The 19760-nt window shown below is 48.2% G+C and overlaps 1 protein-coding gene across 3 annotated transcripts in view; it reads left to right on the forward strand.

Annotated features, from left to right (window-relative positions):
- Positions 1 to 9931, forward strand: part of LOC104667954 (protoheme IX farnesyltransferase, mitochondrial) — a 137953-nt gene extending 128022 nt beyond the window's left edge. Inside the window, exons 7-8 of one of the 3 annotated variants that reach the window (XR_004055052.1) lie at positions 8078 to 8536; positions 9805 to 9931. Coding sequence is in view for 2 of the 3 variants with exons in the window: in XM_030923516.1 (XP_030779376.1) it covers positions 8078 to 8481 (404 nt within the window). In the remaining variant the exon portion in view is untranslated. Of the gene's footprint in view, positions 1 to 8077 lie in introns of all 3 variants that reach the window. The other 2 variants (XM_030923516.1, XM_010370565.2) reach the window with 2 other exon arrangements.
- The last annotated feature ends 9829 nt before the right edge of the window (positions 9932 to 19760 follow it).

Raw genomic sequence — 19760 nt, forward strand, 5'->3', positions numbered from 1 at the left:
ATTTACCTCCCTTATTCCTGGATGAGAAAGTAGAGTCAGAGTGAATTTATTCACTCACTCATTCAACAAATATTTATGGAAGGCTTACTAAGTACCAGGTACTGTTTAACCCACGCACTGAACGATTTCCTTTATAATGCTGCCTCAATTTGAAACCAAGCTTGAAAATGAGTATCTGTGTCTGTGTTCACTTTGTATAAGATTTTACCATAACTAGCCTTAGCACTCTAGATTAAGTTATACTAGCCTTGGAGCTCCAGATTAAGCTAAATGATGTTTTTAAAGACAAAATAAGGAACATTTTCATGGGAATATTAGCAAACAAGCAATATTTAGAACACTATATTCTCTTGAAAGACCAAAAAAAAAAAAAGAGCTACAAAAGAACATGCTAGAAATTATGTTGCAAGCCCCCAGATTGGTGGCATAATTGGAGGCAAACTGGTACCAAGGGCGCTGAGATCTTGTCAGTTGTGCTGTGTAATTGATCACAAGCTTTGAGGAGGCTGGGCCAGTGCCTTCCTGAATGAATGATAGATGACAGTGTGGTAGGCCAGCCTCTGGTAGACATGTACCTGGAGCAGAATGCACATGTAACTAGTATTCTTCAATGAATTAATATTTCAGTGATAAAGATGGAAAGACCTTCCAATATGAGCTAAGGGAGTGGGAAGCATTTGAATTTCAGAGAGGATTCACAGGTGCTTGAAATGTCCTTCCAAGGAAATGGCAAGAAGAGAAAAAGGGGAGCACTGTTTTCAGAGTCAGAGCTTTTTGCTTCCTTTACTCCCGTCTTTCTCTCCAAGTGAAACCTCCCCATGACTCTGCCTGGAGGGCGGCAGCACACAATGAGGTGAGGGAGAGGAGAGAATCCAGCGCCCTCCCGCCCACTGAGCCTCTCCATTATTCCTAAGCTACTAGCAAAGAATTCTTCAAGGGCAAGCAGTTATTGCCCACTCTATTTCCTATTTTCAGGGGACTTTTAATCTTCCCTTTTGTCGCCTGTGCAGTTGATAAACTGGCCCCACATCCTCTTCCCTTTATCTGCAGCACCACAGAAGTCTATTGCACTGTTGAGGCTGATCTGTTTCACAAGCTCCTTTGTGTTGCCCCTCAAAAGAAAGGCTTTGAAATCTGTGACCATGAAGCTCTGGGTTTGGCTTTGCTTCCCCAGCTAGCCCCCAGTCTACATAACCATATAACCCTGAAAGCACAAATAGAGCCGGTCATGGAGCAGACGCGCTACCGTGGGCCCCATCAGAGAGGAGCCTATTGTACTGGCGAGGGAAGACCTCCCAAACCCAGCACCAAGGTTCACTGGAGCTAGGGCTCTTTATCCTTTGCAAGGCCATGCGTGGATGGTGAGTGACAATGGGTTTGGGGGGTGGGGTGGGAAGGTGCCCACTGGGCAGTCAGAGAAAGCAAGCCGAAACCGATGAACTCCATTCCACAAGGAATTTCCTCACAGAGTCAGCTCCAGCTTGAGGATTTTTGTCTCCATTCCATTCAGATACCATTTAGCTGGAATTGCCTTAGTTTTGTCAGCAAAGTGATGGAGGTGTGCCGTGGACAAGAGCATTTCTGAACAATGGACAGAGGCGAAAATAATTGCGATTCTCCTCCAGTCTGTATGTCGTAGGATGTTTGATAGAAGTTTCAAGAGAATGTAAAAATACATGCATTTTCAACGAGTCATCAGGAAGACATTAATGAGCCTTGCCCCACCTAATACAACCCTCTAATCAGAGCCAGGTGCCACTGGATGAGGATTCCCTCCAGCTGTTCTCACACACAGTACTGCACATGTGCCCTTCTCCATTTTCTGAGTAAGGAGAGAAGTAATGATGCCCTGCACACCTGGACATTGTGTGGAGTTGCCTTTGCAGTGGGATTTCAGCCCCATGTTCTCAGGAAGCTGCCGTGCTCTGGAGAACCATGTCTACAGATATGCCACCTAGATTTTCAGAATTTTCTATGTTCATAGACTAGCAAGTAATCGATTAACAGAAAAGAAGTGGACGTTTCTTTCAAATGTGATGAAACCAAATATGTACAGAGATTGTGCAGGGTTAGGCAGGAAAATGGGAAGATACGGTTAAAAGAAGTCAAAAACACATGGTTTTTGTGAATGGATTGAAACTCAGAGACCAATTTTAGATCTCGGTTCACAAATTCTTCCAGGAAGCCTTCCCTGACCTCTCAAGGCTGAATTAAGTGTTCTCCTGCCCTGCACTAAGTAACATTCACCATGGACTGTAATCTGTTTGTGTTGTCTTTCTCCCTGGCCAGACACCAGCAGAGGACTTTGAAAACAGACTGTCCTATATCTAGGGGCACACAGTCCAGATTTGTTGTCATAGATGACAGACCCAATAAAAATGGACTGCTTTAGGAGCTTGAGGCAGAGGAGATGAGTGGAATACTTATCTTGAAGGAAGGTGAGGTCTTTGAATTAGTCCACTGAGTGCTTTATGTTTACTCCACAAGGAAGGTGGGTTCCACCACAGCCCCGGCACTAATTCAAGTCTTCCTGTTCTAGTTCACCTTATCTTGATGAAGAGAGCAATTAGTTTTCATCTTTTATAGGAGGAGAGGCAGTTGAAGCATATCAAGTAAAGCTGTGTGTGGGTGGTGGTTTTCTGATTACAATCCATTAAGGCTAGGCTGTGATTTCCAAACCTCCTTCATTTGTGACATGAGCCAAACCCACACCCAATTTCCTCTTACAGAAAACAGCATGCTACTCTCAGGAAAATGATTTCTTTAATTATGTTTATTTTAAGCAGAAGCATTACTGAAAAAGTGTATTGAGCAAAACAAAATACTTCGGTTGACACACACAAGAAAAGGAGGGCTTTTGAGAAAGACAAGGAAAATCCCACATTTGGAGCTGGTGTTTTAGCCATTTTCCAGCTGAGGTTGCTCCTTCTGAGCCATTTCTAGAGCAAAGCAGACACTGAGCTCTGAATGATCCAATCCCTCTCCCCATTTCTAAGTTATCACTGATGTTGTTTTTCTTGAAAGACACTTCCCCCTGTGCTTGTGGCTGTCATAACTGCAAACTCTTTGAATCTGAGACAGCTTGTGATCTGGGGCTGGGCTTCTCTGTACATCGTGTTCAAAGTCTCAGCATGACCCTGCGCCCCGAGACTCTAACAACGCTTCCTCTTACCAGTCACTTTATTTTCCATCAAAATATAAAGAAGTCTACTTGCATCACCCTGTTTACTCTGTCAGTTGCACCTGAGCATTCCAACCTTTCCTCTGTCCTTTTGAATTCCCTAGCAGTACTCACTGCCAAGTGAATGCCATCTGGTTGATGGTTTTGTTGTTAAAACAGATCTCTCTTTTTTTTTTAAGGTACTAGAAAATGCTTCTGTAATTTTTTTCTTTCAGCAAGCCTTCCTCTACCCACAGCATCCAACAGTCCATTGATGTGGGAATGTCACTAATTTGAGTCTCTGTGTGGCAACAACTTTCTTTTTTTTTTAAGAATTGGTGTCTTGCTCTGTCACCCAGGCTGGAGTACAGTGGTGCAGTCATAGTTCACTGCAGCCTAGAACTCCCAGGCTCAAGCAATCCTCCCTCTTCAGACTCCCAAGTAGGTCAGACTATAGGCATGTGGCCCCTTGCCTAATTTTTTTTTTAGAGATGGGGTCTTGCTATGTTGCCCCAGATAACCAATCACATTCTAACAGAAGGTGCTAATATCTTGTGCCAGTAGTGCTGAATATCATCAGGCAAATTAATCTTTCCCATCTATAAGATGATGATAGTGATACCTATAGGTGGGGTTGTTGTAAAGATTAGAAAGCATATGTGTAACTGCCTGGCACATGACAGCCACAGGCATTTCAACTGAGATGTCTATTATGTACCTCAAAGTTAAAATAGTCAAAAATAAAACTGGTCGTGTCTCTACCATGAGCACACTCACCAGTGTCTGTCCTAGGGTTCCCCACCTGAATAACCCCCCTCTGCCATCCCCTCTGTCTCTCGACCCCCAGCCTGTTCTCCTCCTGCCCTGGGGGAAGACCCCACTCCTTGTCTTGATTTCCAGATGCCTTCCCAGCCCCTTCTTGTAACTCTCCTTTCCTCATTCCAGCCTGCATGCTGTCCCAGAGGCCTACTGGGGCCTTTCCCAGCATCTGATAGAGTTCTGCTTGCCATTAGTTGAGTCATGGCTTAAATATCACCTATGGAAAGGGTTCCCTCAGTCTCGAGTCACCCCCATTGCATTACCCTTTTTTGAGTCTAGTCTCAAAATAGCGATCAGCACTGTTACTTATGTTTATGTCCATCTCCCTCTAGACTTTAAGCAGGACTTTGTCTTGATTGCCACTGCCTTTCTAGCACCCGGAATTGTGCCTATGTGTGAGGCACCTGTCAACTGTTTACCAGGTTAATGGATTCAATAAATAGTAGCTGCTCCTATTATCAGCGTTAAAATTAAATTATATATATATATATATATATCTTAGTTCATGCAAACACACTCAACTATATATACATATGTGTGTGTGTATATATATATATATATATAATTTAAGGTTAAAAATGAATTTGGGGGATTTGACAGTAACCCTACTGAAATAGGGACCCTAAAATCAGGTCTTTGTTATATTTCCTCCCATACTGGAAGACTGAAAAGGGGTTGACTGACTTATGGAAGCCACAGAAAACTATTCATGGATATAAAAGGAAGCCCTCATCCCTCTTAAATCATCTGTACCCACACAGATTCCACTTGGTAAGCTACAACTGCCCTGCCTGATAAACGTAACTCAGAAATGATTAAGTTTCTCTCCAGAACAATGCGCATTAAAAATCCTCCTCCTTTCTTTTAGATGACTTGCAAAGCCTGCCCCTAGTGTCACTCTGCATTCTCCGCTGTTGAGGAATACAGATCAGAGATTAAAGGAGGAGCTGGTTCCTTCTCATGCTCATTGGCATTTGCACAAACAGGGGCCCCTCAGTGGCTTATAGCCTCAGACTTATTTTCTGAAGTATTCTACATTATGTAAAGTGCTCTGTCTCCTGGTGAGTTCTGCCTAGCAATAGCCCCCAGCTCCCTTTTTCTGAACATTCCCACAGACCAGAGGCTTAAAAGATCCTCATTACCTGAAATAGGACTGTGGTTACAAATCCTCAACCTCTTCTCCCCCGGGCAGGATGGTGCTTTCCAGGGTAGATGACACAGTGGGTTGGTGAACTCTCAGTTCTCTGCCAGGGACCCCATGGAGAAGGCGGTTTCAAAGGAGGGGAAGGAGAAGGTAGACAGAATCCTACAGTTTGCCTGACTGGTTCCCAAGCCAGTGTTGGGAAACAGTGATCTTGGGGATAACTTAGAGTAAATCCACATTTTTCCACATTGGCTCCCATGATGAGTTTGGGCGCACTTTACTACAATATTATTACTTACTTTCTATGTTCTAATGCCTGGAGATTCATAGGTAAGTGAACCTACCCTAAGAAGTTCACCTCAGGTAGGAAATGCAGACATATAAATGTCTGCCTGGATTACTCAGGAAAAGACGCTCACAGTTGCTTATCACAGACCATACCCACACTCTGGCTGCCAGACCCTCTTTGTGACTTTCCCCTTAGATATCCCAAAGGCATCTCAGACTGAACACACCCAAGGTCGCACTTGCGCCCTCCTCTCCTCTTCTTCCCTGCTTGTCTCAATGAGTGGCATCTCCATGGGCCCATAAGCCCAGGGCTTGCTGTTGATGCCTCCTCCCTGTCTCCTCCCCTCCTTACTTACCCTGCACACACATCCTGTCCCTTTGCCTCCCAAACTCCTTCCAAATGCATCTTCTTGGCATCTCTACTGTCACCATCCTGATCCCAAATACTGTCATCCTTCATCCCCTCACTCCTCATCTCCTGATTGGTCCTTCCATACCTGCTTTAGGCCCCTCCAGTGTGTCCTTCACAAATAGGATCACTTAGCACTGGTGCCCCTCCCCTTACCCCCCACACACATAGGTGCACACACTCACACACGCAGGCACACATGCTCAGCGTTCATATACATTAAGATCCTTCCGTGGCTTTCTGTTGCTTTTAGAATAGCAAAGTCAAGGCCGAGTACAGTGACTCATGCCTGTAATCTCTGTACTTTGAGAGGCTGAGGCAGGAGGATTGCTTGGAGCCAGGAGTTCAAGGCCAGCCTGGGCAACATGGTGAGACCCCATCTCTACAAAAAATTGTTTTAAAAAGTTTTCTGAGTTTGGTGGCGTGCACCTATCGTGCCAGCTATTCAGGAGGCTGAGATAGGAGGATGACCTGAGCCCAAGAGATTGAGGCTGCAGTGAGCTGAGACCATGCCACTGCACTCCAGCCAACCTTGTCCTGGAGAGCTTTCCCTGTCATTCTCAGCACTCCAGCCAAGCCACACCACCTTCCTTTTCTTCATCATGCAGTAAACTTGACTTTTTTAACATATATAGTTCTGTGACTCCTAACACGTGTTAATCTTTTTTTTTTACACCACCCACACCTCAAACCTTCCAACCCCAAGGCCTCTATGAATACTGTCCCCTCCACTAGCCCTGACTTGACAAGGTCACCACTCTCTGCAGCTCAGCTCAGACATTCCTTCCTCAGAGAAGCCTCCTCTGGTCCCCCAGACTCAGTCAGCTCCTGTTGTGTGTCTTCACTGCACCATGCTCTTTTCCTCACTGCATTTGGAGTGGTGACTTTAGAGTGACTAGTGTGGCTCTTGATGTCCACCTCCTTGACCAAAGGGTCTGCTCAGTGCAGGCAGGAGCACGTGTGGATTGTTGCTCGCCATGGTATCCCCAGCACCTAGCATGGTGCTTACCTCATAGTAGGCGCCCAGGGAGCATTTTTGGCGTGAGTACTCAATCACCTGCACAGGAATAGCCAACCCTTGCCTTCCAGCCCCCACCTTGCTGCCTGTCCTTAAGTGGCTTTGTGCATGTCATAGAAGGACCCTGGCCTAAAAATCAAGCAGCCTTGTTTTGAATTGCCTTTCCACCTCTTTTTGGAGAACTTGACATTGTCTGATTTTTTTTTTCAATGAAGATTATGAATCTATCTCAAAATCCAATGGTCAGGATTAAATGGGGCAAACTATGAGAGTAGGGTCTGTCATGTAATAGGAGCTCAGCGAACAGCAGCCTTCATTCCACCCAGGTGGGTGCTGGGGAGACTGTTCCAGAGAAAGGGGCAAAATGGTGCTCAGGGTAGTATGTCCTTGTTGAAAACTTACAAAGCCATGGACAAGTTATCATTGTACTCTGGGACCGTTTTGCCTTTATGACTCATTTTATTGAGCACATGTGGTTTTCACAACTCCTGCTTGTGCCATTGTGCCAGGCTCTGGGGGATGGTGAGAGGAATGTGGCAGGCATATGCCCTGGAAGCCCTGGTGAAACAGGTAAACAGATCAGAGCCAGGGTGTGACAAACCTGCCTGCAGGTACATCCAGCTCTGTCAGTGCTGAGCCGGGAGCGCTAACAGCCCTGGGAAGGGAGCCAGGGTTCATGGAACAGGCAGAGCTGACTCGCAGCATCCTCCAGGTTACAGCACTGCTTCCACCTGCCTGAAGCCACATACCCGGGTCCCAGCGGGCGGAAATGGAGCTCAGCGCTCTAGCACAGAGGTTGCACCCAGAGGTAGTACCGAAGTAGATACTGAATTCCCTACAAGTGTTTGCCCATGTGTAGGGGCTTCTTTCCTCCCCACAATGTGGGAGGCATGAGGGGCACCAGGTGGGCAGGAGCCACCGATGCTAAGGGTTCTGCAGCGCAGGCAGCCCCCCCCTGTGAAGCAGGGTCTGAGCCAGACCCCACAGCCGCCTGCCCCCAGGCACACAGGCACCCCCAGGTGAGAAAGGAGGCATCTTAGCTCATCGGCTGCCCCACCAGCCTGATGTAGGCACCCGTCTCCCAGCCACCCTGTGATGTAGGCAGGCAGCACGATGAGAGCACAGGGTGGCAGAGCTTCTGAGGTGCCAGGCAGGCTGTCCCAGGAGAGGAAACCATTCTTTGGAAATCTCTGGTGATGACTGCCTTTGTCTCCCTCTCCTGCCCTGACCCCAACACAGGTGCATTTCTCCTGGGAGGAATCCTCTACTCCTGGCAGTTTCCTCATTTCAACGCCCTCAGCTGGGGCCTCCGTGAAGACTACTCCCGGGGCGGCTACTGCATGATGTCTGTCACCCATCCGGGCCTGTGCCGGCGCGTGGCGCTGCGCCACTGCCTGGCCCTGATCGTGCTGTCCGCAGCAGCCCCTGTCCTGGACATCACCACGTGGACCTTCCCCTTCGTGGCCCTTCCCATCAACGCATACATCTCCTACCTCGGCTTCCGCTTCTACGTGGACGCAGACCGCAGGAGCTCGCGGAAACTGTTCTTCTGCAGCCTGTGGCACCTGCCGCTGCTGCTGCTGCTCATGCTCACCTGCAAGCGGCGGCGTGGGGACGGGGACGCGGCGCCCCCTCCCAGCTGAACGCATGGGGAAGCCCACCACTCCTTTCCCTCTGCTGCCAGGCGAGCATGTTGTGGTAATTCTGGATCACAAGAAGAGAAAATGCTGGGTTTAGAATAAGATTATAAACGAATTTGGTGCTCAGTGATCATTTGACGGTTTTTTTTAAGAATAATACTCAAAATGTTCCCCAAATAAGAAATGCATCAGCTCAGTCAGTGAACACAAAAAAAGGAGTATTTTTCCCTTTGAGGGTCTTTATATATAATCTCTCCTCCATCCCCACCCTCCATTCTGTTTCTTCTTCCTCACATGGGTATACACATACACAGCTTCCTCCTTACCCCCACACCACACACACACACTCCACCTGCCCAGCGGAGTGGCACTTTGTGGGCAGACAGCGTGAACCTCATGATCTGCTTTCTGTAGTTGTGTGAGCTCAGGTTCCTCAAGGGCCTCGTGGCACCCCCTTCCTGGTGACTGAGCCAGGGCCTGCATTTTTGATTTTCCCCACCCCACACATTCTCAGCCATAGTCCTTCTAACAATGCCAATAGCTAGGACCCGGCTGCTGTGCACTGGGACTGGGGATTCCACACGCTTGCCTAGGGAGTCTCAAGCTGGACTGCCAGCCCCTGTCTTCCCTTCACCCCCATTGTGTATGAGCATTTCAGAACTCCAAGGAGTCACAGGCATCTTTATAGTTCACATTAACATACACTATTGGAAGTATTTCCTTCTAAAAGGGTAGCCCTGGACTTAATACCAACCGGATACCTCTGGTCCCCACCCCATTACTGTACCTCTGTAGCCACTCCTGTGGGTCGCCGCTGCTCTGCTACACAGCACAGTTTTTTCAAGGCTGTATTGAGAAGGGAAGTTAGGAATAAGGGTGTGCTGGGCTAACCAGGCCACAGAGCTCACATTCCTGTCCCTTGGGTGAAAAATACATGTCCATCCTGATATCTCCTGAATTCAGAAGTTAGCCTCCACATGTGCAATGGCTTTAAGAGCCAGAAGACGGGTTCTGGAAATTTTGCAAGTTATCCTGTGGTCAGGTGTGGCCTCAGGTACCAAACACAGTTACCTGTAGCTCTTTGGTCCTTTGTACTCCCACGGGTCTGCAGAGTCCCATCTGCCCAAAGGTCTTGAAGCTTGACAGGATGTTTTCATTACTCAGTCTCCCAGGGCACTGCTGGTCTGTAGGGATTCATTGGTCGGAGTGGGAGAGTTGGACAGCATTTAAACAGAGTTCTCTCAAAAATGTCTCAAGGGATTGTAGGTAGATAACATACATCACTGATTCCACTTATCTGAAATCTTCCCTCTTGGCTGCCCCCAGGTTGTTTACTGTGGAGAACAATGCATAGGAATGTCCGGAAAAAGCCTCTACAACGTGTTACAGCCTTCACGCTTGTACAATTCATGGATTCTCTTTTTCTTCCACAATAAAACGGTATACAAGAACAGGAGTGCGTGTGGCGTCATTGGAAGTAATCATCCTATGCCGAGTTCACACAGTTCCTGGTAGAGCTGACAACACTTGATCACGCCTTCAAGAGCTGGCAGAGGGCGTGTGGGGAGGTTGGTTTTGTTCTGTAAATTTACAAATTGTAGTTGTGTATATTTATGAGGTAAAAAAGTGATGTTATGATTTATGAAGACAATTGGAATAATGAAATCAAGCTGATGAATGTATTGATTACCTCAGACAATTATTTTTGTGGTAAGAACATTTTTAATATACTCAGTAATTTTGAAATTATAATACATTATTTACTGCATTCATACAGCGTGTGATGTATGTCAAAGGGAGGAGACATAATCGTCCTAAACTGACTTTGTACCCTTTCACCATCTTGTCCCCATTCCGTTCAACTCCTGGCCTCTCTAACCACCATTCTATTGTCTTCTTCAAGTCTGATTATTCTGGATTCCACATATAAGTGCGAACATGCAATATTTATCTTTCTGTGCCTTATTAAGTTGAGAACTTTCACCTTTTCACTTAAGAGCAGCACTTTCTGGCTTCTCTGACATCTGTGGATTGCCAACATCACTACTCTTGCACTGTGAAGCCATGATTAAGCAAAATAAAGGTTACTGAGCACAAGCTCTGCAATGCCACCACAGTCGGATTTGATAACTGAGTTGGCTGCTAAGTGACTCATGGGTGGGACGGTATCCAGCATGGATCTGCTGGACAAAGAGAGAATTCAGGTCCCGAGCAGGTGATGCTAGATTGCATCACACTACTAAGTACAACACACAATCTAAAACTTAGGAAATGTTTATTTCTGTAATTTTCTATTTACTATTTTTGGACCTTGGTTGACCATGGGTAACTGAAACTGGAAAGAGAAACCACGGATAAGGGAGAACTGCTGTACCTATCTGCCTGCCTGGAGAAATGAGAGCAATATACCTGCTTCTTGTTTGTTGGAAACCCAAACATAATTGACCTGCTGGACAGATTACACTTTTTAGCATCTTTTGGCCACTATTTCCTAACTGCAAGATGTGAAGATACGCTCTGGATCAAAGAGGCTCTTGTTCACTTACTAATTCAGAGTCCATCACTCAGTGGCTGGACTCCGCCATGCACGTCACAGAGCATCTGAGAGGCAAGGTATCCACCAGCGTGGAATAACTCTGTGCTTGCATTCTGATCATGCCTCATGCCTCACACTTCAGCTTGCATGACGCCACCAACTTGAGCCCTCTGAAAATCCCGTCTGACCACTGCTCACCTCCTATGCCACCACCAGGTTGGTTGAACCACCCGTCTATCTGAGACACATGCCTGCAAGACATGCCTACAATTTATTTTCCTCTTTGCCCCAGCCTTGTCTGTTTTTCACAGGGCAGCCAGCATGATCCCTCTAAGCTACAGGCAGATCCTGCTATTCCCATTCTGCACCCTGTAATTGCTTCCCTACTTGGTCCCATGCCATCTGGTCCCATGCCATCTGGTTCTGCTCCTCTCTCTGATCTTGGAAATACCTTCTTGCCACACCTACTGTCCTGCCTACAGATCTCCATGCTTTTCCTCAATACTCAAGCACACCCGCTGTGGTGTATTCATATTGATAACTCCTGTTCCCTCTGCGTGGGGTCCTCTCATTTCATTGAGATGACACCTCCTTAGAGAGGCCTTTTTTGGCCACCTGACCAAATAGCACTCCTGTCCCCACCCCCAGTGCTTATTACCTCCTTGCTGTGCTTTGCTTTTTTTTTTTTTTTTTTTTTTTTTGAGATGGAGTCTCATTCTATTGCCCAGGCTGGAGTGCAATGGTGCGATCTTGGCTTACTTCAACCTTCGCCTCCTGGGTTGAAGCGATTCTCCTGCCTCAGCCTTCCGAGTAGCTGGGATTACAGGCACCATCTTGCCCGGGTAATTTTGTATTTTAGTAGAGATGGGGTTTCACCGTGTTGGTCAGGCTGGTCTCGAACTCCTGACCTCAGTTAACACTACTTCATGTTCTGTGTCTATTTACATATCTCATTATTTAATGACTGTCTTCCCTGGAATATAAGTTCCGTGAAGACAAGGACTGTATCTTTGCATCACTTTATCTCCAGCTTCTAGAACAATGCTTAGCACAGAGTAGGTGCTCAATAAATGCCTTTTCCTGAACATATAAAAGAATAACCCCATCTGGGTTGTATGAGGTCCCTGTGGTCAGAGGGAAATGGCCTGTTAGCCTGGGATAAAGAAAGAATGGATTTGGAAAGGTATTGAAGACATGTGGTTCCATGAGAAAAGATGGCTTCCACATAGTCCTTATCTGGCTGGTGCAATCACTCTTCCCACTCTTGACTTCAGGACTCTGTCCCCAGGCTGCATCAACCAGAATGCACTCCACTGCCTCCAGGCCACCACCCCACAGCTTCTACTTGTTTCTGGAATTGCCTTTTCTAACTTCAAACTTCCACCCCACCCTGCCACGGCCATTCCTGACATATTCATTTCCCATAGCACCTATTAATATGTGACATACACATTTCACTTACTTGTTACTGACTACCGACCACCACCCCTGAACTGTAAACTCAGTAGGGCAGAAATGTCTGTTTCTCACTGCTGTGTCCACAGGCACCTAGAACAGAAGACAATCCATAAGTGATCATGTGATGGGTGCTTCATCAGTGATGAAAGGAATGAACGAGTACCTTTTATGGCATGGTGGGAGGTGGAGGTGGTGGGAGCACTTGAAGGTGGAGGAGATTGGTACATGCCTGCCCCTTGTGACTGAATCTGGAATAGGTGCACCCTTCTGCCTGCTTTGTTAAGAAAACTGCCAAAGTTGAACCAAGGCAAGTGACTATTTCTTCCTAGTTTGACTCACTCATCAATTTTCATCATTTTCTGTATCTTCAGGGGTACCTTGACTTAACTACTGAAGGGGTGGCCTGCCCCTCCACACCTGTGGGTGTTTCTCGTTAGGTGGAATGAGAGACTTGAGAAAAGAAATGAGACAGAGACTAGGTATAGAGAAAGAAAAAGTGGGCCCAGGGGACCGGTGCTCAGCATACAGAGGACCCTCAGTATTTATTGATCATTATCTTTACCATCAAAGAAAAAGGGAAGTGGCAGGATAATAGGATCATAGTAGGGAGAAGGTCAGCAGTAAGACATGAATAAATATCTCTGTGACATGAATAAGTTTAAGGGAAAGTGCTGTGCCTTGATATGCATGTGCAAACATCTCCATAAACCTTTTTAGTGCATAAAGAGCAGCATTGCCGCTGGCCCGTCCCACCTTCAGCCCTAAGGCGGTTTTCTCCTTTCTCAGTAAACAGAACATACAATCGGGTTTTACACCGAGATGTTCCATTGCCCAGGGACGGGCAGGAGACAGATGCTTTTCTCTATCTCAAGTGCCGAGAGGCCTTCTTTCCTCTTACACTAGTCCTCCTGAGCACAGACCCTTCACGGATGTCAGGCTGGGGGTCGATCAGGTCTTTCCCTTCCCACGAGGCCATATTTCAGACCATCACATGGGGAGAAACCTTGGACAATACCTAGCTTTCCTAGGCAGAGGTCCCTGCAACCTTTGGCAGTGTACGTGTCCCTGGGTACTTGAGATTAAGAGAATGGTGATGACTTTTCACAAGCATACTGCCTTCAGGCACTTGTTTAACAAAGCACACCCTGCACAGCCCAAAATCTGTTAAACCTTGAGTCACCACAGCACATGTCTCTTGCAAGGACAAGGTTGGGGGTAGGGTCACAGATTAACAGCATCTCAAATACAGAACAAAATGGAGTCTCTTATGTCTACTTCTTTCTATATAGACACAGTAACAGTCTGATCTCTCTTTCTTTTCCCCACAACTACTTAGTAACAAAGAGTTTTCAGCCCAGTAAATTAAGTTGGATTCTTGACCAATATTTTTACTTTTTAAATCCATTCGCAGAGAATCTAGTGTCTGTCTCCATCTTCATCCCTCATCATCTGCCACTAAAGGCTTTGCTTTAACTCACTTCCACCAGATAGGCGCTCAGGCGTCACCTCCTGAACACCAGCGTCATGCATCCAGGTCACCGTAAATGAGGGAACCCCTCCAGGTTTATAAATTGGGAACCTGCCTGTGAAGTAGAAGCCAAGACAATGAGGACTCCCAGATGCAGAGAAGGTCAAGAGGGCAGGTGGACCCCATTCAGGGAAAGAGGGTGCGGTTCCAGGGTCGTGAGAAAAGCCTGTCTTTCCTGACCAGCCGGCAGCCAGGGGGCGCTGCAGGCTGGGGCGCTATGAAGCTGCTGTTGGCTGAGGGCACCCCACTCAACAAAACGGGGCCAGAGCTGGAGATTCAGGAGAGGGCGGGGCGAGGACCGCACAGGGCACAGTGGGCGAGGCAAAGCAAAGTTCTTGGTTGAGTAACCCCACTCCGCCCCATCCCAAACGTCCAAAGAGAGGCAAGGTGACCGAGACAATCTGAAGATGCGCCAGACACACCAAACAAGGTCCTCAGCCCTCCCCAGCTTCAACAAACACAGAAAGCAAGAAGCCAGGAACCAAAACAGAGACCCACGGAGAGGACAGCCACCTTCCGCCCACCAGCCAGCTATCCTGTGCCCACTGAGCACGAGGTTGTGAGTGAGGCCTCGTGTCGGGGAGTGAGATGCACCCGAATATTCCCAGCCCCCAGGAGCACACTCCGGAGGTTTCCCAGAGAGGCAATGCAGCCATGAGGTGAGAGTAAAAGGAGCCTTCCCCTCCCTCCCACCCCCAACCCCCGTTCCTAACCTAGAATCCTCCAACCTCGCCTGTGCCACTCTCAGGACCCGCCACCTGACTTACGGCTGCCTTGTTGCAGCCTGGCTGGGGGCTTCTCAACATCCGCTTCTCCATGATCCTGACTCTTGTGTCCCTTGATCTGGCTCTCAGGGTCCTTCCTTCCGGGCTCCATCTCTGTAACAGGGCTGGTCTGGCCATAGGCCCTGACTCTAAGGGGACTTGAGCCAAACCGAGCACTCAGCCCAGCCCGTGGCTTTTTTTCTATGGGATATTCTAGCGTCTAGGCATCACCGCAGTTGTGTTTCTGTGTCTCAAAGGAAATAGTTCAGCATAAGTGATTGGTCATTAGGCCAAACACTAGTAGGGGGAGTGGGGAGGAGAGAAGGCACTTCAAGCAGAGAGCAGGGTGAGCAAAGGCCCAGGGTGAAGGGGCATCGAGTGTTTGGGGAGCGTTCACAGTTCTGCATGGCTGGAGTGTAGGGGCCAAGAGGAGCTGGAGGATGAGGTTAAAGAGAGAAGTGGAGGGACCAGATCTGGCCAACTTTATGTTTGCCCAACTAAGTCGTCTAGACTTTACCCTAAGGGCAATAGGGAACTATTGAAGAGTAAAGCTAGAAAGTAGCATGATCGTGTTTGTGCTTTAGAAAGAAAATCCAGGCCACAGAGCAGAAGGTGGATGGGAAGAACTGGGAAGACCAGGGGAGCAATAATGGGTCTGAATCTGGGCAGATGAGGGAGAGGGAGAGCAGAGGAAACTCTGCAGGGTTGATTGGGGTGAGAGAAGATCCTGGGATATTCCCGGGGTCCCAGCTTGAGGACAAGGTGGTGCCTTCTCTCAAGGGGAGTACCCCTTGCATTTCTCATGTCCCCTTTTCTCCCTTTGCCTGTGGTCACCAGTATCTCAATTGCTGGTCTCAGCTCTAGTGGAAGACCCAGGCTGCCTCAGCCTGGCCCCTACCCCCTCACGCTCACATAATCCTGCCTCCCCCGACACTGCAGACTCCAGGCCACCCAAGCCTCTGCCTGGAATCTCCCCACTGCCTGGCACTTGGGAAATAGCTTCCCTGGCCAGTCCCAGCTGCAGTCTCCTGCTGTGGTGTGGTGTGCTGAACGACCAACTCATTGAACACAAGGTGCGTTGCCTTTGCTCTAACAGAATGGCCCCACCGTTCCCCTCAGTCAACTGCCTCTGCCTGGAAGATGCTCAAAGCAGGAACTCCTCCAATTTTTCTCTCCATCCAAGTCTCCCCAACCTGAATAACCCACCAACCTATTCAGTCAGAGGGTCTGAATTCATTTGACAAAAAGGAAGAATGGGATTGCTTGCCTTAAAACCGACCCAAACAATGGCTGATGTCCAGACCCCTCACACAGCCATTTAGTCACCTCAAAAATAGAAATGATCTCCCCAGAACCAGACAAGCAGAAAAAACTCTTCCCTACTAAGCCCGTTGTCTATTTGTAGACAGCCATTCCCATAGGGCTGCGTCCTGGTGAGCTGACCATTAACCAACCTTCCTGTATCCATCTGGACACATAATTGCAAGTGACAGGAATTCCAACTAAAATGGAATTGATCAAAAATAGGAGTGTGTTGGTTCATATAGTTGGAAGTTGAGAAGCACACTGGCTTCCGGCAAGACTTGCTCCTGGCCACAGCTCTTGGGAAGCTCTCTCCCTTTAAGACACTGAGACCCCTTAAACAATTATTCATTCCTTTATTTCTCTATATTTAGCTACCTTGGGCCAGGTACTATTTCAGGTACTGGGAATGCAGCAGTGAACAGAAGAGTCAAAAATCCCTGCCCTCGTGCCTATAATATATCTCTAGAAAAAAATGCAAAAAACCTAGTAACTGGGGTTGCCTCTGGGGTGAGGAACTGTCAGGCTGGGAAAAGCTTGTTACTCAAACCCAGTAAGAAAGAGGAAGTCTTGGAATTGAGATGCAGGTCCTAATTGATCTGATTCAGGGTTGGTGCCCATTTTTGATTCACTGAGCCTGGCTCAAGTCAATCAGAGGCTGCGTGTAGAACACAGTCTTCCCTTCCCATGACTAAAGGTTTGGGAAATGTGGTAGGAAGAGGGCAGAGGAAGGGGAAATTCCTTCCAGTTTGGTCATCAGAGACTTTGGGGTTAGGAGCTCTAAGGGAGTGGGCCCCAGGGCCTTGGAGAGGGATGCCAGTCAAGGCTGGGCCCAGCTCCTCTGCAGACCCTCAGACTCTCCCACCCACAGCCAAGAGGCAAGGCTGTCCCGAACATTTTACACCTGTGGTCTCAGTTTATTGTAAGGAAAGACCACATTTATATGTAGTCCCAGATTAAGGTCAGCCTATTACAAGGCCATTAACACGAAGACAACCCAGGACATTTTACTACCTGCTCTTTAAACCAAATCCACCCTACCGCCTGGGATTTCCCAAGCCAGCGCCACGTTCAGGGAAGATAGAGCCACAGTCAGGGCTAAGGCCAGATCCCGTCAAAAGCACCTGAATCAGCACCTTTAAACTTCAGCAGCTTTCTTCTCGAAATAAAATGTTGCTTGGAAGCCACTTTCACTTTCTTAGGAAACCCTTAAGGAAAACCCTTCGGGGTTGAAGAGCCAGAAATGAGCTAGCAATTCACAGTAGCCCCATTCTCTGAATGTATGTGGGGAGTGGAAAGTGAGGCCACTAAATTCTCCTTGGCCCCAGCCCTGCTGGGGGAACAGCTCATGCCCAGATACTTCAGGCAAGAGGAGAGCATCTGCCTCAAGCAAGGCTGCTGCTGCCTGGGAAGTGGTCCTCTTCCCCAGAATTGTCCCTGCTCCCTCATCTAGAAAGGGACACTTGGCATTCTCCATGAGGCATTTTCATGCTAATGTGTTTAGTCAAAAAGAGGAGCCCAAACAGATGTGGACCATTTGGCAGGGATGTAGTTCATTTGTTAGCAAGTGCAAAAGGCTCGTTGGCAGGATATTAAATATTACCTTGGCTATTCACAAACACTTCATATTTCAAGAATGGAAGGGAGGCGAGGGCTGCATCCAATAAATCAGCCTTTGTCAAAGAGGCAGAAAGAGGCAAACATTTGATAAATCTATGTCATTGTGCTCAGAGATCAAAGGCCCTAACATATGTATTTGTGCAACTGGCATTCCAGCAGACAACTATAACAAACCAAGGTCGGGACAGCTGGAGAAAAAGAATTAGCCAGTTCTAATTCGTAATTAGCCGGGCCTCGGGAGAGGTGAGTGGGTGTCCTGGCTGAGCTTTCAGAGGGGCAGAGGAAAGAGACAGGGCAGGAAAGGGGCTCCTTCCAGGCCCTGGGTTGTGCCGATGGCGCCATCTGGTCTCTGAACCTGCTCCAACATGAAGGCCACTTCGAGACGAACTTAATTAGTGACAGCCTCACAGTCCCCAATGTCAAAAGACAAAATGCATTGGCTGTTGGGCACAGCTGGAAACCAGAGTAGTCAACATGGTTTGTGGAAGATCCCAGGCTGGCCCAGGACCTACTCGGTCTCTGCTGCCCCTCGCACTGGTCTGACTTTTTCCTATTCTCCCATGGCCTCCTCCTTTCTCTCTCCTGCCTTTACTCTGCTTTCTCTGCAGCCTGTGCTGTGGATATATCCATGGTTCGAAGTTGGAACCACCTTAGTGGTTCTTAGTGTCTCTGGAAAGACCTCGACAGCCCCATCCACCAGCTCCTGTCACCGTGCCTGACGTGTCCACCAGCGCAGGCTGTGCTTCAGCATGACCTTGCCCTCTGCAGGCAGCCTCTGGTGAAGGGCTCGTGTGCTGTTGGGCAGAGCGGTCCCTACGGTTTCAACAGGATGGCTCAGTTCACTGAGAACCAAGAGTCAGGTGATACCTGGAACCGGGCGGGTGGGAAAGACTCAGTTGCAATCCAAGCAGACTCTTCACAGTGGGTGGGTACCAGGGGTGAGCTGGGCTTCTTTGTTTCAAAGAAAAGGCCATGTGCTCTCTCCTTACCTGGCTCCCACTCCAGCTGCCCCCAGCTCCGTACCCACCCCTCAGCCTGCTCCTGACGTCTTGCTGCTTCATTGGGTCATGCTCACTTGGCAAAGTCCCCAACCGCCGGGGAGAGCCGACTTTGCCTACTCACACCTGCGCTTGACCAGCTGCTGGCATCAGGGAAACATGGACCAGCCTCATGGCCACTCAGGGCCCAGCCCTTGATGCCCCAGGACCTCAGCCCTCTCACATCTTACATCCCACACACTCTTCTCTGCTCAGACCCTGCCCCTCCTCCCCATCCCTGGCTCTCTGTTCCCACAGTGATCTGTCCCTGCTCCTGTCTGAAGCCGGTGCCTCTCCTTGTGCGTTTAATTTCATCTCCTCGGCCGGGTACGGTGGCTCAAGCCTGTAATCCCAGCACTTTGGGAGGCCGAGACGGGCGGATCGCGAGGTCAGGAGATCGAGACCATCCTGGCTAACCCGGTGAAACCCCGTCTCTACTAAAAAATACAAAAAAAATCTAGCCGGGCGACGTGGCGGGCGCCTGTAGTCCCAGCTACTCGGGAGGCTGAGGCAGGAGAATGGCGTAAACCCGGGAGACGGAGCTTGCAGTGAGCTGAGATCCGGCCACTGCACTCCAGCCTGGGCGACAGAGTGAGACTCCGTCTCAAAAAAAAAAAAAAAAATTTCATCTCCTCATCCACTCAGACATTGCTCCAGAACCCTCCTCTTCCCTCTCCTACAAAGCCAGTTTCTTATTTTCTATTGGATCTTTCTCACAAACTTAAAAAATGCTATTTTGCCCATTTTAAGAGAAAACAAGACAAACAGACACCCTCTTGATTCCTCTTCCCCCGCTGGCCACCACCTCATTTCTTTGCTCATGTCTGCAGCAGAATTTGCAAGGATTGTCTACACTTGCTGTGTTCAGTTACCCTCTGTGTCAGCCTGCTCATATGTTTGCTGCCATAACAAAATACCATTGATTGGATGACCTAAGCCACAGAAATGTGTTTTCTCACAGTTCCAGAGGCTTTTCAGAAAAGATCCTTCTGGATTTTCAGCAAATCTCACTAACTATATCTTCGGAGTATATCCAG

This window comes from Rhinopithecus roxellana, chromosome 19 (assembly GCF_007565055.1).
Source record: "Rhinopithecus roxellana isolate Shanxi Qingling chromosome 19, ASM756505v1, whole genome shotgun sequence".
Taxonomy (NCBI): Eukaryota; Metazoa; Chordata; class Mammalia; order Primates; family Cercopithecidae; genus Rhinopithecus; species Rhinopithecus roxellana.